Source organism: Centrocercus urophasianus, unplaced genomic scaffold, assembly GCF_019232065.1.
Source record: "Centrocercus urophasianus isolate 14NV4802_14NV808 unplaced genomic scaffold, USGS_Curo_1.0 seq_1454, whole genome shotgun sequence".
In the NCBI taxonomy this organism is placed as follows: domain Eukaryota; kingdom Metazoa; phylum Chordata; class Aves; order Galliformes; family Phasianidae; genus Centrocercus; species Centrocercus urophasianus.
In genome coordinates, this window is record NW_024884647.1 from 1 (window position 1) to 15,982 (window position 15,982).

Here is a 15,982-nt window from a genome sequence, read left to right on the forward strand (position 1 = left end):
CCTCCGCGCCGGCAGGGGGCGCTGCGCCTTTCGCCGCTCGCCGGCCGGAAGTGCTCGCGGCGCGCGGCGGGCGTTGCCATGGAGGTGCTGTGCGCGGCGCTGGCGGGCGGCGTGGCCTTGGCGGCTCCCAACAGCACCGCGGCGCCGCACCCGCGGCTCGGCGCGTACAAAGGCCGCGGGGACCGGCTGGGGCAGGAGGAGCGGCGGCGGCGGCTCCTGTGTCTGCAGAGAGAGTGAGCGGGCGGGGAGCCGCGCGGGGCCGCTTTGTCGCCGGGCTCGGTGTTGAACGCGGTTCCGCGCTTCCTTCCCGCAGGAGGCGGCTGGACTACGTGAACCATGCCCGCAGGCTGGCGGAGGGGGACTGGGCCGGCGTGGAGAGCGACGAGGACAAGGGGAAGGATGGCGACGAGGAAGAGGAGGAGGAGATGGAGGTGGACGCCGGCAGGAGGCTGCCCAAGCGCTACGCCAACCAGGTGAGGGGAGACCGAGGGGAGCGCAGGGTCGGGGACGGGAGCCTTCGGTACCGGGGTGCGCGTCCGTAAAAGGGCTCCGAGGGATGGAACGCCCCGCTGCCAGGACAGGCTGAGTGCTGGGCTGTGCTGCACCGGGAGGAAGAGACTGTGGGGAGAGCTGGGAGCGGCCTTCGGTGTCTGAAGGGAAGTATAAGGAAGGCTCTGAGTACCCTGAGCGGGCTGTAGGTGTCCCTGTTCATCGCTGAGGGATTGCACTGGATGGCCTCCAGAGGTCCCTTCCAACTCCAGCAGTTCTGTGACCTTGTGTCCCGTTGCGCAGCTGTTGGTTCACGGTTTCCATCTCTCCCCATTATCTGTGACAGCAAGAAATGTCAGTAGTTGGGTTTTCTCAGCTTTGTTGGTTCCGGGAGGTCTGTGAGGTGCTATAGCCATGGGACCTCATCATCAGACACTGAAGGGTCTGAAGGTGTCCACTGCTCTGTTCTCGTCTCTCCAAATATTCAGGAATCCCAGACCTTTGCTGTATACTTAAATGAAGTCAAGGTTGTTGTGGGGACCAGGGTGCTAGGGTGCCTTGATGAGTAATGTGAGCACTGTGCTGAACACCAAAGCTTAGTCAGCAGCTGGGGAGCAAGAAATCTAGGGGAAGAGTCTGGTACGCAGCTCAGTGAAAGGCAGATGGGTGTTGTGATCTGGGGTGGTGAGCAGTGCAGATTGTCTGAAGGACACAGTGTGGCTGTAGAAGTTGAGTCAAAACCGTCCAACTTGAGCTGCAGGTTTTCCATAGCTGTAGGAGGGTTGTCACTGACTGCTTTTCCTGGATTTCTGCCTAGCTGATGCTGTCTGAGTGGCTGGTTGATGTCCCCGTGGATCTGGAGCAGGAGTGGATGGTGGTGGTGTGTCCTGTTGGGAAGAGAGCGCTGGTGGTGGCCTCCAGGGTAAGAGACAGCAGCAGAAATGACTTAGAACCCAGTAAGGGAGCTGTGCCTGGGGTCTGTGTTCTTACTGTGCCCACCAACACAAGGCTGCCTTGTGAGCTGCAGGAGTTTGGGTGCTGGGAGCTGTGCTGAACAGCCAGATTTCTCCTGTAGGTGGGCTGTGGCAGGCTCTGGGGGGCAGCCTGCACTCTGGCACCCCGTGTGCCATCACTGCTGTGACAGCCTGTTCATGAGGTTTCTTTGTCTCCTGTTTTCTTGCAGGGTTCCACAGCAGCTTACACCAAGAGTGGCTTCTGTGTCAACAGATTTCCATCCCTGCTGCCAGGGGGAAACCGGCACAATACAACGAGTGAGAAAGGTAACATTCTGAAGAGGCATTTGAGATAGGTAGAAGAGAACCACTGGCTTTTCCCTGTGAGCACCGTGCACCCATAGGCACAGTGGTGCTCCTCTGGGCTCCAGCATTGTGCCCTTTTTTGGTGGCAGGGGTTAGTAAGCTTCAGGATGTCCTGTGTGTATTTCTGAGGTTAAGCAGACATAGACAATCTCAGATACCTTTATGCTAGATGACATTTCCTCTAGTTATCTGCCTGGCTAATTAAACCTCAGCATCTTCTCTCTGTAGCAGAGCTGCTTCCAGCGTGATCTCTGTTAATACCTAGTTCAATTGCTTTGCTTCCTTTGAGGAGGTGTTACTGGTGGATGAATGCATTTCCTGAAATATGCCTTTGCTTGATGTGGCTCTGGGTGTATCCTTGGAGCCTTGTTGGATTCTTTGAGCTAAAAGCTTTTTGTGGTCACAACCCCTATTAGCGGCAGGGATTCTCTTTGCACCTCTTGGCCTTACATCTGTGCTGAAGCTTAATGCAGGAAGGATTTGATCTGGCACTTGCCCAGCGGGTTGGGCAGTATGAGGAGTGCATCTGAACCTCCTTGTGCTTGTGTGCAGTGTACTGTATCTTGGACTGTATCTACAATGAAGCAGAGCAGACATACTACATCCTCGATGTGATGTGCTGGAGGGGACACCCTGTTTACGACTGCCAGGTACTGAATCTCCCATCTGCCTTCCCCTGTGCTCCCTGTTCTGGGAGCTGCTTTGCAGCTGGAGCTGGTCACAGCCCGATGTGCAGCAGCTTGGATATTTGGATATCTGCAGCAGTGTCTCTGTCGCTTACAGTGGGAGTTTTGGGGGGTTATTTGGGGAAGTAGCAAAGGCTGGCACGTGAGTTGGTTCTGCAGCTTGTAAGTCTGTGTGAGTGCAGAGGAATGGAGGCACAGGTCTGAGCTGCAGCCCTGCAAGTGCTGATGGATGATGTATGGTGGATGATAATTCAGCCTCTGTCTCCTTTTTTTTTCAGACCGACTTCAGATTCTTCTGGCTCTCCTCGAAGATCCAAGAAGAGGAAGGGCTGGGAGAGAAAAGCAGGATTAATCCAGTGAGTTCTTTTGTACTAGGAGGAGGAGGAGGAGGAGGAGGAGGGTGTGGGGTAAGCTCTCCTGTTCAGCAGGCTTCAGCACTTTTGTTCACAGGCGGAAGCTTTTCTCCTTTTTTTTGTTGTTGTTTGTTGTTTTTTCCCCTAACAGATCAGGCTTCAAAGCGTACTTCTGATGAAATGGGCTGACATGTTCAGGATGTAAATAGAACCACTGAATATTGTAAATGAATGTGGGTTTTTCTTTCCAGCCAAAGTGCTGAGGGAGAAGATCACGCTGCAGGGTATCAGCTAACTTCCACACTGTTTTTAGCTTTCACTTGGAATGAAAAACCAACGTGGTTTCTAAGGGGCCAGTGTTGATTGGCAGCCTGATTACAATGGGAATTATTCGTTGATAGTTTCATGGGCTCACAAAGCGGGGGTAAAAGACCATGAAGTTTTAGCCTTGTCTCTTGCTGGAGCCAGTCCCTGAAGTTGTAGGGGTGGATGCTGCATTGCCCCCTGAATTCCCCATTGAGCAAGGATAATAGCATTGAAGTCTTTGAAGTCTTGTGTGGAGGTCAGACCTGGCACCCACAGCAGCTTAGAAAGTGATTTTTTGGGGACAGAAAAAGGGGATTTGTCAGCCTGGCTTATGGAGTGCAACTTGCAAGGCAGGCTGTCATTGCTCTATGGCCACCCGTGTGTGCTCAGGCACAGCAAGCAGAGCAGCTCCTGAGGGTGGAACAGATTCATCGTTAATGGGGATGAAGGCTCCTGTGCCAGCAGCGGAGATCTCTGTGTTTGGAGTACATCCTGTTCTGACTCCAACGAGAATATCCAGAAGACAGCTACCTAGTGAAGGGGGGCTGGGGGTGGGGAGTCGTTTCGGCTTTCATTTCCTAGGTGGAAAGGTTTGCTTGGCTGAGCCAGCAGCCTGGAGCAGACATCTGTCTGCTTTGCATCCTGCTCAGAGGTCATCACTTTCTATTTCGGTTAAAAGAGCATCTCAGGGTCAGCTCCCCTGAAAAGTCCTTCCTGCAGCCTTAGATGCTTGAGGAAAAGGTATCGGGAGCACATGGGAGCTGTGTGCAGAGTCCCTGCCATCTGTATCTCTAACGAGACGCCAGAGGGGGTCATTTGGAACTAGGGTGGCCTTAATGCAAAATACCTGAAATAGATTGCTCTGGGCACTCTGTTTTTTGTGCTGTCTGGGACGTGGTTGTAACCAGGTTTTCTTGTAAAGGTCACTTTTATTACTGGAAGGAGATCTGTAAAGCAGCAGACCCTTCCTATCCCTGTCCTCTCTGAAGGTAGAGCTGACTGCTGTAAGTTTTCATGCGTTTCCTGTCACTTCAGTGCCATGTGACTGGCACCAGGGAATGACTTGCTCCTGTCACTTTGATTTCCCCACCCAGGATTTGCTTGGGAATTGCTGTTAGAATCATAGCAGAGGTCTGCCTGTCCCAGCAGACATCGGGGTTGACCTGTTCCTCCATGGAGCCCATCCATGCTTTTGGACCCTGGTTACCTGCAGTAGGAAGGCCAACAATGTAATGATCTGCTCTCTGCCTGAGACCTCCTGTCTGGTTACTTTGTCTGCCTGTTATTCATCCTGTTGCTCGTGTTAGGTTTTGTACCAAGAGAAGGCTTCTTCCTTAACCACCTCCAGTTCAGTGCATTGTTCAAATTTTAAGCCACGTAATTTTTACCCTTCTAACCCTCTTTTGTTCTCTCAGTACAAGTTCGTGGGCCTGCAGAACTTCCCCTGCACCTCAGAGAGCCTGTGTGAGGTGCTGACAACGAGCTTCCCCTTCGAGGTGAGAACGTGCAGTCAGTGAGAGTTAAACCTCAGCATTCCCTGTGCTTGAATTGTCCTCTCTGCTTGAGGGGGTGGCTGATGCAGATGCCTAGATTGCTGCTAGAAGCAGCAAAACTCACGTTTGTGTGGAAGTATGATGGACAGCTGATCTTTTTGGAGTCAAAGCTTGTACTATGTGCTGCCTCAGTGTGCTCAGTTGTGTGGTGGGGTTTCTTGGGAGGTCTGCGAGGCAGGCAGGCTGGTGTCTTTCTCTGACATCTGCTGCAGGCTCTGTGTCTCCCTAGTCTAGATGCTACCATCTGTCTGTGCGTGGCATCCAGCTGCCCGACCTCTCCTGAGGAGGAAACAGAGCAGTGTGTTTAAACTCATAGCAGTTTCTGCGGGGGTCAGGTAGCAGTAATGGGCAGCTGAGACGTGCTAGGGCAAATGGCTGCAGCAGAAGTGGCTGGGATGGGTCTGTCTTGCTGCTGCCACTGGATCTCATGGCAGAAGGCGGGAAGGGAGGGAATGGTGTAAGCTCTGGTTTTTGCTTCTGGTCCAGAACCAGCAGCCTCTTGCCTCTGGGTCCAGCTGTCAGAGGTGGATGTTCCCCCATTGAGAACAGCTGAGCAGGACTGTGCGTTTGCTCTTCCAGCTGTAGGAGCAGTGCTGCTCAGCCTTTCTGACCTGTGGGAGGAAGAAGGGCAGGACAGGCAGCAGTGTGCCAGGCAATTGCTGTGTGGCTGCGAGCAGTGAGTCAGAAGCCCTGATGCAAATGGCTCAGCAGCTTTTAGTGCCTACCCTGGCTTACCTGGCACTGAAACAAGAGGATGGGGAAACCAAAAGCCACACTGATTTTAGTGTGCCTCTTGTGCTCTCCTGGCCCCTGTTAGTGATTAGTGTAAGTGCAGGCTTAAGCTTAGAGCAGACTGATTTGGCTGTGAGGGCTGACTGGTTTTTTCTTCCGCTCCTTAAAGCCAGGGCAGTCACCAGAGGAAGTCCAAGTGCCTGTGGCTGGCTGACCGTGCCAGGCCCTGCTCTGAGCACAGGTAGGGGAGCGTTAGCTGAAGGAAACCTGGGATGCCTTTTTGACTTGCTTAATGACAAGTGCTCCTGCCTGCCTCTGCCTCTGCTGAGGAAAGCTTTATGCCTTCCTGAGGCGTTTGCTCTGTGACAAAAGGCTGAAGAGCATCCCAACTTATGGAGAGAGGCCCCTGTGGAATGCAGGGGGGCTGCAGGAGCTGGGCAGATGCTCCTTGTGCTCCAAGCTGTGTTTGTCTCCCGGTTCCCTGGTGGATGTGTCAGGGCAGTACACTAGCAAGAAGAGAAACGCCGTGTAGTTTGGCACAAAGACAGCCCCGCCGAAACCACGCTGCTGTGTTTCCAGGAATGAAGCTCACCATGTGCCGCAAGAGGGAGCCCGAGAAATCCCCGTCAATAGCTTCCAGCAACGGGGCAGCCAGAACCGAACTTCACTGGAGGCAAAATACAGCTCATGCAGTGTAATATCTCGCTATGCCTGGTCCCAGCATCCTGGGATGGACCACACTAAGCAAGTTTGCTCAGTCTGGCAACTGAATTTGAAGTGTTTTTTGGAGGGCGTCTTGTTTAAGAGCTCCTGAGCTACCAATGGATCTGAGAAAAACAGCATGTAAGTTTCTAGAAAGGCAAGGGAGAGCCAAAGTCTGAGGCTCTGTGGTGGGGAGCACCTGAAATAAGACAAAGCATGGCCACAAAACATGAAATCCTGCCAAGCCAGTTGCTCAAAAGGTTCAGTTGTATGGAGATGCCCTTGTCCTGGTGAGGCTGGTGTCAGAGCAGTGACTGGGGATAGGGACATGGCCAACAACTGAGATGATGACAGGAATATGGGAACTGCAGTAACGTAGGAGAAATCAGAAGAAGCAGTAACAGGACCTACCCCTCTGCTAGGCAGAATCCTTTGGTTTTTGTCAGCTTGGGGAAGCTCTTTGGAGCATTCTGGAAGGCAGGAGTCTTCCCATGCTGATGTCACTAGAAGATTCCTGTGGGTTCTGCAGAGTCCCCATTGCTCAGAAGGGGCTGTGCTTTTGCTGGGATGTGCAGGCCCAGGAGAGTGTGGTGGCGTGGTGCCACAGAGGCTGACTCCTCTCTTCAGGTCTTCCTGGGACATGAGGAGAGGGAGAGGCTTTGCACTTCAGATGTCCGGCCAGTTTCATAAGCTCATGCTGTTTATTGGGCTGGTTTCCTGTTCCCTTAGGACAGGAATCCCCCTTCTCTGGAATTATTTGACAAGCTCTTCACAGTGACTAAAAATCATGGACTTCAGTAATGCAGCAGGCAACGTGGCCCTGCAGGAAGCTAATGCCCAGGAGCAGAGATGGATGCATGCCTGCTCAGTTGTCAGCCATGCCTTGGCTCGATATGATGTGGGTGCTGCTCTGCTGGGGGGCTCCCGCTGCCGGGGGGGCCCCGGGGGGGGGTGGGAGCATTTGGGGCCACATCTGACAGTCCAAAGTGGACTCTTCTCATCTGTTCTGCCCACTCAGCCACTCTTATTCATGGGTAAATAGCCTTTAAGAGCCCACAAGGCCGAGCTAAATGAGCACCGCCTCCAAAGCCGGTCGATCTGCACCAGGATCTGACCTTGCAGAGTGCTCCTCTGGGAAGCACAGGGAAAAAAGAGTTGAGGGGGGGAAGAGGGGTGGAATACTTGAGCGTGGTGGGGAGATGCAGAAAACATCAGCCAGCTGCAGTACTGCCCAGTGTGGAAACAGTGGCACAAAGAGTCAGGGTCTGAACCTTCAAAGTTCTGAGTGCCCTTAACTGTCATTGATTGCTGGAGGAGTTCTCTCTCGGGAAATATTAAGAGTTGCTTTTGCATAAGCAAGCTGAAAGAGCTGTAGCAGTGTTATGAAGCAGAGCTCCTTGGCGTCACACGCTCTGACTAATTACTCTCCAAATGTATTATTTAAAATAAGCCTAATCCAGTAAAATGGTCTTTTTGTGTGCTGCTTTGTTCAGAAGCTGGATGGCTTTTCTGCAGAATGGGATCATAGCAACCAGAGGAGGAGCGCTGGTCCCTGCTGACATCAGTCGAAATCTGTTTGCCTTGGGTGACTTAAAGCCATCCAGCGATCGCTGGACTCGTGCTGATCATTCAGGACAGGAGCTCTGCAGGTTTCTTCTTTCCCTTCTGCTTGAGGATCCAGCTGGCAGAGGTGTCTGAGAAGCAGTGATGCGGCCCAGCATCATTCACCTGCAGCAGCTTCTCATCTGCTGTCTCTCCTTCCTGCAGGTCGACGGACTTCTCTTCTACCACAAGCAGACCCACTACACCCCTGGCAGCACCCCGCTGGTGGGCTGGCTGCGCCCATACATGGTGCCTGACATCCTGGGGCTCACTGTGCCCACCACGCCGCTCACTGCCAAGCCAGCCTATGCTGGGCGCCAGCTCCAGCAGATCATCGAGAGCAAGAGGAGTAAAAAGCTGGCAGCAGGCAAGGCTCAGCCGAGCGCCGAGGCAGCTGCTAGGAACGGACATTATGAGCTGGAACACTTGTCCACCCCTCAGCCAGCTAGTGCTGCACAGGGCCAGGAGGAAGCAGGGAGTCAGATGGAGAATTAGGAAGATGCTAAAGGTCCTCTGCTTCTCGCTGTCACTCCCACTTCCCAAAAGGTGGGGAAGGTAATAATTATAGGATGGTTTTGTTTAAAGGGCACAAGAATGGAGTGCGTTGCTCCACGTGCCACCAGATTTCTTTTTGTCTGGGTCCTTAGCAGGGCTCTCTGGTTTGCTGCAGTGTGAAATCATTCTCGAGCTGTGGGCTCCCAGCTCAGCCCCTGCTGCCTGGCCGTGCTCCTGCTGGGAGTGGTGCTCAGGGTGCTTTGGCCCTCGCTGGCTGAGACTTTCTTAATGGAAGTTTTTTTTTTGCAGTCAGTCTGCTTCTAGTAAGGAAAGTTTGCAGCAGGCTTCGGTAGCTCCCCAGGCAGGGCTTTCCATGCCCACGTGTTACTGAGAAATGCGATTTCCTTGCCTTGCAGCCAGCCCTGCCTCCAGCCCAGCTCCGCGTGAGCCCCCAGCCTGCGTGCCGGGCTGCTCCCTGCAGGGGGAGGAAGGAACGATTTGCACTCTCGAAACGTTGCCATTGATTGTGCCAAATAAAAGGCTTCTCTGAAATACAAATCCTTGAGCGCCTTGCCTTCCTGCTACCTCAGGGGGAACGCATGCTGTGCCTCCCAACAAGGGATTAACAGCCTGGTTCGTGGCACTGACTGAAGGGTTTGGTTCCAGCCCCTACCTGCTTGCTCCCCTGTGCGAACTCGCTTTTCGGGCAGGGCAGCTGTGTCCCCCTGTGGCAATTTCAGCAAAGAAAAAACCATTATGCCCACTGACCCAGCGCTGTTTTTGACGGGGAGGTTAAAAAGCTGAAACGGAACCCCGGGAGACATGGAGATGAATTACCAGGCAAAAACGTGCCTCTGGGGATCTCCTCCCAGAGCCTCCGGAGCAGGGCTGTGCCCAGGAGGAGGAAGACAGAGCAGAGCTGGTGCGTGCAGATAGCGGCAGCACGCGTGTTCTGCCCTCACGCTCTTGTTTTTTTTTTCTCCCCAGAAAACGCACCATTCTGTGCCATAGGATGTCCAGGGGCTGATCCCGCAGGCGCTGTGGGCTGTACCTGCGGGCAGCGGGAGCTGTCAGCACTGCGGTGGGAGCGCAATAGGAGACAGGGCCGGCCAGGCTCCGCTAGGCGGGCGGGACGAGGCGACACCCCGGCCCCGGGGCTGTTTCTCGGCTCGTCCCCAGCCTGGTTCAGCTGCTGCCGGGCATCCCCTCTTGAAGAGCCGCGGCTCGGCTCGCACCCCTCGCTGCCCTTCGGCCATGTGCTGACGTGACGGGCAGGAGAGAAACGCAGCTGCGAGGGGCCGCGGGCTCCGCTCCATGGCCGAGAGCACGCGGATGCCGCGGTTCCCCTTCCCAAAGCAGCCTCTGGGCCGGAGAAACGGAAGAGCGAAGGGGAGCGTGCGTTTGGAGAGGGGCTGTGAGGTGGGGGCCAGCCCCATGCCGCTGCGACCGCGGTCGGGGCAGGAGCCGAGTCGCTTCTCTCTGCCCTTTCTTCCATTTTCTGCGACTTAGGTGCAAACCCTCCGGCTGCGGGCGCGCAGCCAACGCGCCGCTCCTCGGCCGAACAAAATGTCCTCGGCCCGGCCGAGGCGCGCGGACCACCGGCCCTGGGACGGCCCCCCCTCCCCCCGGCTCGGTGCCACCCATGCCGAGCGGGGCCGGGTCGCCGCTTCCCGGGTGCCCGCAGCCCCCGCCCCGCCGCGCTTCCTGCCAGCCCCTCCCTCCATCGGCGGGCCGGGCGCAGGGGAGGGGGCTGCGGGCGCTTCCTGCCACCGCCCCCGCGGGGCAGCGCCGGGCGGAGCGGAGCGGGGCGGGGAGCGGCTGCGGCGGCCCAACCCCCAGCCGAGCGGCGCGGCGCTTCCCGGGGCGAGCGGAACTTCCCGGAGCTTTGCGATCCTTACACACATTTTATTTTTTTTTTTTTAACGTTTTTATTTTATTTTCATTTTCAGATTTGTATTTGTATTTCGTTTTCTTTTTTTTCTTTTTCTTTTTTTTTTTTTGGTCTCATTTTCCCCTTTCCTTTCTTATTCCCTTTCCATTCTTCGCTCCATCTATATCCCATCTCCCCACTCCCTTCCCCATCCTCTCCTCCCTCCCCGCTCACGGCCGCGGACACCCCGGGGCGGAGCCGCCGCCGCCGCCGCCGAGCGGCCGCCAGGGAGGGGCGGGTGCCCGCAGCGCCGCCGCTCCGGGGATGGGCTCCGCCGCCTAGCACGGCCCGCCCGGCCCGTCCGCAGCATGGCCGCGGAGCTGAGCGCCGAGGAGGAGCAGGTAGGTGCCGGCCGAGCCGGGCAGCACCCCCGGCCCCTGCTATGGGTACCCGCGCTGCGAACGGCTTTTCTCTCCCTGCATCTACGCAGCCTCCGGACGCGCAGCGCAGCCCCTCGACTCCCCCGTCTGCCCCTTATCCGCCCCATCTGCACGTCCCCCGTCTGCACGCCCCCCCACCCGTCCCCATTCCTTCCCGTTACGCGTCCCTCTGCTCATCATCTCCATCCCCGCCCCAGGTCTCTTCCAGGCTCTGCTCCGCCGCCGTTACGGAGCGCCACCCCCCCCCTCCCCCCCCGTGCCCGCGGGGCTGTGTGGGGCTGTGTAGGGCTGTGTGGGGCTGTGTGGGGCTGTGTAGGGTTGTGTGCACGTTCTTCCCACGCCCCGCGCCTCCCGTGACGTCCCGGCTTCCTCCCCGGCCGTGCGTCACCACGGGAGGATGTTGCTGGGCTCGGGAGCGGGGCTGGTGGCCGAGCATCGCCCTGGGATGTGCGGGTGGGAAGGGGGGCTGTCCCAGTGCTTGGGGATCTGGGACATGGCTGTGACGCAGTATTTTGCTTTTTGTCCCAATATCTCTCCTCCTGCTCGGTTTATCTCAGGAGGGTAGGGATTCTTCCTTGGTAAATCGCATTTTGGGGCACATTGGGCGCTGGCCCATCTGACATCACTTTGGAACATCGGCCCAAGTGCCAGCCTTGCTCATTACCCTTGTAACAGCAACCAGCTCTCCCCCATCAAATTGCCTCTGGGGAGTCTGGGGGACGCTAGTGGGAATGCCCTTCTGTCCTGCAGGCCACCAAGCAGTTCCTGGAAGAGATCAACAAGTGGACAGGCCAGTACAATGTGTCCCCGCTCTCCTGGAACGTGGCCGTCAAGTTCCTCATGGCCCGCAAGTTCGACGTCCTGCGGGCCATTGAGCTCTTCCACTCCTACCGGGTACGTATGGGGTGCAGCTTGTGGGGTCGCACATCCCCGCGCCTCCCTGAGTGCCGTGCCGGGGGTCACGCTGTGTCCCTGCCGCAGGAGACGCGGCTCAAGGAGGGCATCGTGAAGCTGAAGCCACACGAGGAGCCGCTGCGCTCGGAGCTGCTCAGCGGCAAGTTCACCATCCTGGTAGGTGCTCGGAGCGATGCGGCACAGCGCGGTGCTGCCTGCGGGCACGCCGTGACCTCGCTTTCTCCCACAGAGCGTCCGGGACCCCTCAGGGGCCTCCATCGCCCTGTTCACGGCCAAGCTGCACCACCCCAGCCGCAGCGTGCAGCACGTGGTGCTCCAGGCGCTCTTCTACCTGCTGGACAGGGCCGTGGAGAGGTGAGCTGAGCCCTGTTTTCCAGCCTTGTATTGCTGCTTTGTCGCTGCTTGCAGGCCGAGCTCTGTTAGCTCTGTTCAAGTAGCCTATTAGCAGCCGCTTGCGCTGTGTTTGCATGCCAAGGATTGATGACGGCCTGTTTAGAAGCCTTCCAGGCATGGCAAAAATCAGCGGCATCGTTAAGGCATCCACGTGTGCCTCGTGTCACTGAGCTGGGGATCTCCGGCCCTTGGAAAGCCCCGGCACTGGGATCCCTGCTGGAACAGAGCCCAGTCACCCCGTTTCTGGGGCTGGGCTTTTGTGGGCTGAGCCACCATGGGCGGTGCAGCTGGGATGGGCTCGGGGTGGGTGTGAGGGAGAGGCGGCTCTGGGGGCTCCATCTCGTTGGGAACACAGAGGGGACACCAAGAGGTGCAGGGCGCATGCATGATCTTGGAGTGGTGTTGCTCTTTCCCCCTGCCCAGTTTCGAGACGCAGAGGAACGGGCTGGTGTTCATCTACGACATGGCAGGCTCGCAGTACACCAACTTTGAGCTGGACCTCAGCAAGAAGATCCTCAACCTGCTGAAGGTAGCGGCAGCAGGGATGGGATGGGATAGGATGGGATGGAGCTGGGTGGGGTGAAATGGGGCGGGATGGGGGGATGCAGGAGGTTGGATGCCATCCACAGCCCCAGCCCCTCGGGGAGGAGCAGGCACCCGGAGGGGATCAGCTGTCCCCACGCGCTGGATTCCTCACACAGCTGCTGGCAGCGCTTTCATGAAAACAGATGCAAATTATTTTTTAATGGTGCTGGCATTTCGTGCCTCCTCCCTTCTCCGGAAAAAGAGCTCCTAGTAAATAGCAGCTGGGGCTCAAAGCCCTGCTCCCGCCCTCACCGCTGGCTCACCGAGTCCAGCCCTCTGCTGGCCACATGGAAATCGGTGCGGATTGGAGCTTGGGCTGCGCTGGGAGCCCCGGGTCCCTGCAGTTGTCTCTGCCGTGGGGACACACTGGGTGTGGGTTAGTCCTGCAGCATGGAGCTGAGCCGTCCTGAGCCCTCACTGTCTGCAGGGCGCCTTCCCGGCGAGGCTGAAGAAGGTGTTCATCGTGGGAGCGCCCATGTGGTTCCGTGTGCCCTACTCCATCATCAGCCTGCTGCTGAAGGAGAAGCTGCGTGAGAGGGTGAGTGTGGGGGCTGCAGGCTCCTGGGGGCTGGGAGCTTTAAAGGGAAAGAAAATGAGCCACGTGGGAGAAGATAAACTTGGTTGCTGCTTGAAACGGTGTGCCCAAAGATCCCTGCTGCTTGTCAGAGCTGCGTGCAGCCTGGGAGCTGAGGAGGGCCCTGCTGCCTGCTGAGCTGAGTGCCCGTGCCTGTCCTCTGCAGGTGCAGATGGTGAAGATGTCGGAGCTGAAGGAGCACCTGCCCCGCGAGTGCCTGCCTGAGACCCTTGGCGGCTGCCTCAAGCTGGACCCGCTCAGCTGGAACTGCCGCTTCCTACCGCAGCAGAACGGGCACCCCGACCCCCTGGATGAGCTTATCCTGGTGCCGTTGGTGACCCCCCGCGACAACGGCTCGCTCCATGTGCCCGGCCCCAAGGCCCTCACCCCGCAGGAGCTGCTGGAGCACGTCAGCCGCAAGCAGAAGCGCGGCATCTATGAGGAGTATGAGGACATCCGGCGCCGGAGCCCGGCTGGGACCTTCGTCTGCTCCTTGTGAGTCGAGTGGGGCGGGAGGGGCAGCGGGGACCTGGTGCGTGCCGCTCCCCGGGCTGCGGCCAGGCGATGGCAGCAGAGCCCCGGGCATTGCCTTGGGATGCCCCGCTGCCCTGCCCTGTCCCTGCCCCAGGGCGCCCTACAACCAGGAGAAGAACCGTTATGGAGACGTGCCCTGCCTGGACCAGACCCGCGTGAAGCTGGCCAAGCCCTACAGCCGCCCAGAGGTGAGCTCCCCTCGCATCCTGCACCGTTCCACCAGCCCATCTCTGACACCCAGCACTTGGGTTCTCGCTCATTTTGCTTGCTTGGAGCTGAGCCCAGGGGCTCACGCTGAAGCCGTGCCCGTGGTGCACTCATGCCATGTCGTTGTCCCCAGCTGACCGACTACATCAATGCCAGCTTCATGGATGGCTACAAGCAGAGGAATGCGTACATCGGGACACAAGGTAAGGGCTGTGTGTTCATAGAATCATAGAATAGCCTGGGTTGAAAAGGACCACGATGATCATCCAGTTTCAACCCCCCCTGCTATATGCAGGGTCGCCAACCTCTAGACCAGGCTTCCCAGAGCCACATCCAGCCTGGCCTTGAATGCCTCCACGGATGGGGCATCCACAGCCTCCTTGGGCAACCTGTTGCAGTGTGTCACCACCCTCTGTGTGGTTCCCGTGTCCATGGATGCCCAGGGACTGCCTGTCCTGCCCAGCCTCACCGAGTGACAGCAGGCTGTCCCTGCAGGGCCCCTGGAGAACACCTATGGTGACTTCTGGCGCATGGTGTGGGAGCAGAATGTCCTTGTGATCGTGATGACGACTCGGTGAGTGCCCTGAGTGGCAAAACAAGTGATTTTGCTATTGGATCAACTGCTGTCATAGCTGGAGAGTGCTTTGCATCCCAAAGGAAGGGGACATCCTGAAAATACCTCTGAGCAGTGCAGAGGAGAGCTAGCTGTGTTCTGCTGCCCGCATACCTGGTGTCTCTAAGAGCTACCCCAGTACAGAGCATTGCAGAGGGATGCTGTGGGCACTTGGGGGACGCAGGGCACCACGTGATGTTGTCAGGGAGGACATTGTCCCCATGTCACCACATCCCATCCGCAGGCTGGAGGAGGGGGGCAGGAAGAAGTGCGGCCAGTACTGGCCCTTGGAGAAGGATTTCCAGATGCGCTTCGGGGTGCTGACCGTCACCAACCTGGGCGTGGAAAACCTCAGCCATTACAAGAAAACCGTCCTAGAGCTCCACAGTGCCGAGGTGTGTGTGTTAAGGTGTTGGTGCCCAGTGGGTGCCGTGGGGCTATTCCATCCCACTGACCCCCCCACTCACCCCCAGGGCAGAGAACGGCGGTTGCTCTCCCACTTCCAATACTTGAGCTGGCCGGATTACGGCGTGCCCTCATCGGCAGCCACGCTCATTGACTTCCTGGGGGCCGTGAAGCAGCAGCAGCGCGTGGCCGTCAGCGCGTTGGGACCGCGTTTCAAGGGGCACCCAGGGGGCCCTCCGCTCGTGGTGCATTGCAGCGCCGGCATCGGCAGGACGGGTAAGGAGCGCAGCACGGTGCAGGGAGGTGGGACGTTGCATTGCAGCGTGTGAGCTGAGCGACCTCGTCCCCAGGTACCCTGTGTGCTCTGGACATCTGCCTGTCGCAGCTGCAGGACGTGGGCACGCTGGACATCCAGCAGACGGTGCAGCGCATGAGGACGCAGCGTGCCTTCAGCATCCAGACCCCGGAGCAGTATTTCTTCTGCTACAGCGCAGTGCTGGAGCACGCCCAGCGCCGCGGCCTGCTGCCTGCCGCCCAGAAGGGCTCTGCCGGGCACTGACACAGCCCTACCAGCTGGGAACCGTGCCTTACTTCAAGCAAGCAAGCCGGGGCAGGAGGAGGCTCGGGAAAAAGGGGTTGGGGTGGTTGATTTTGTAATTTTTTTCCTTTTTTTTTTTTTTTTTTTTTTTCTTCTCGGAGGGACCATCTAGACTTGTACACAGAGCCCTGAGGGCGTGCGTTCCCAGCACGGCTGCATCGGGAACTTTATACTGTATTAAGCTCTTCGAATGTGTATATTCTTATTTTTTTATAATCCCGGAGCGTGGGGGAGGAGATTTTTGTTGTGTTTTTTGGTTGTTGGTTTTTTTTTTTTTGGTTTTCGTTTTGTTTTCTTGTGGTATTTAACATTAAGCGAGCAGACCAGGAGCGATCTCATCTCCAGGCTGGTTTTTCGTCGCCCCGCCCCACACAAACCTCGAGGGCGGTCCGCTGGTGACGAACGGCCGCGTAGGGCCAATGGGCCCCTGGGGGAGGTTCCCTTTTCCATTCAGGACGCCTCGCTGCGCGCTCTGGGTATGTCACAGCCGTTGCCGGCCCGCCGGGCCCCTCAGAGGCAGGCGCGGGAAGCGCTGAGGGGGAGAAAAGGGGGCGCGCGCCCGCCGTTTTCCCGCCCGCTTAACGGTCGCCGCGAGCGCGCGCGAGAAGGGA

The 15,982-nt window shown here is 57.5% G+C and overlaps 2 protein-coding genes across 2 annotated transcripts; both read left to right on the forward strand.

Moving 5' to 3' along the window:
- Positions 1-78: 78 nt before the first annotated feature.
- SNUPN (snurportin 1) lies at positions 79-8,795 on the forward strand. Its single transcript, XM_042815258.1, has 8 exons — positions 79-233; positions 314-473; positions 1,307-1,411; positions 1,673-1,769; positions 2,361-2,458; positions 2,773-2,850; positions 4,569-4,649; positions 7,908-8,795. The coding sequence occupies exons 1-8, from the start codon at positions 79-81 to the stop codon at positions 8,235-8,237; spliced, it is 1,104 nt and encodes a 367-aa protein (XP_042671192.1). The 3' UTR covers positions 8,238-8,795.
- A 1,645-nt stretch (positions 8,796-10,440) lies between these two features.
- Positions 10,441-15,704, forward strand: PTPN9 (protein tyrosine phosphatase non-receptor type 9). Its single transcript, XM_042815257.1, has 13 exons — positions 10,441-10,508; positions 11,298-11,441; positions 11,529-11,618; positions 11,692-11,816; positions 12,279-12,384; positions 12,868-12,978; positions 13,181-13,509; positions 13,643-13,736; positions 13,889-13,958; positions 14,251-14,329; positions 14,613-14,763; positions 14,842-15,049; positions 15,124-15,704. Exons 1-13 carry the CDS (start codon positions 10,476-10,478, stop codon positions 15,330-15,332), a joined length of 1,749 nt encoding a protein of 582 aa, XP_042671191.1. The 5' UTR covers positions 10,441-10,475; the 3' UTR covers positions 15,333-15,704.
- The last annotated feature ends 278 nt before the right edge of the window (positions 15,705-15,982 follow it).

Coding starts and splice junctions, on each gene's coding strand:
- PTPN9 (XM_042815257.1), top strand. CDS start 10,476: ATGGCCGCGGAGCTGAGCGCCGAGGAGGAGCAG. Junction 13,510..13,642: donor GGGACCTTCGTCTGCTCCTT/GTGAGTCGAGTG, acceptor TCCCTGCCCCAG/GGCGCCCTACAACCAGGAGA. Junction 15,050..15,123: donor CGCCGGCATCGGCAGGACGG/GTAAGGAGCGCA, acceptor CCTCGTCCCCAG/GTACCCTGTGTGCTCTGGAC.
- SNUPN (XM_042815258.1), top strand. CDS start 79: ATGGAGGTGCTGTGCGCGGCGCTGGCGGGCGGCGTGGCCTTGGCGGCT. Junction 1,412..1,672: donor CGCTGGTGGTGGCCTCCAGG/GTAAGAGACAGC, acceptor GTTTTCTTGCAG/GGTTCCACAGCAGCTTACAC. Junction 2,459..2,772: donor ACCCTGTTTACGACTGCCAG/GTACTGAATCTC, acceptor TTTTTTTTTCAG/ACCGACTTCAGATTCTTCTG.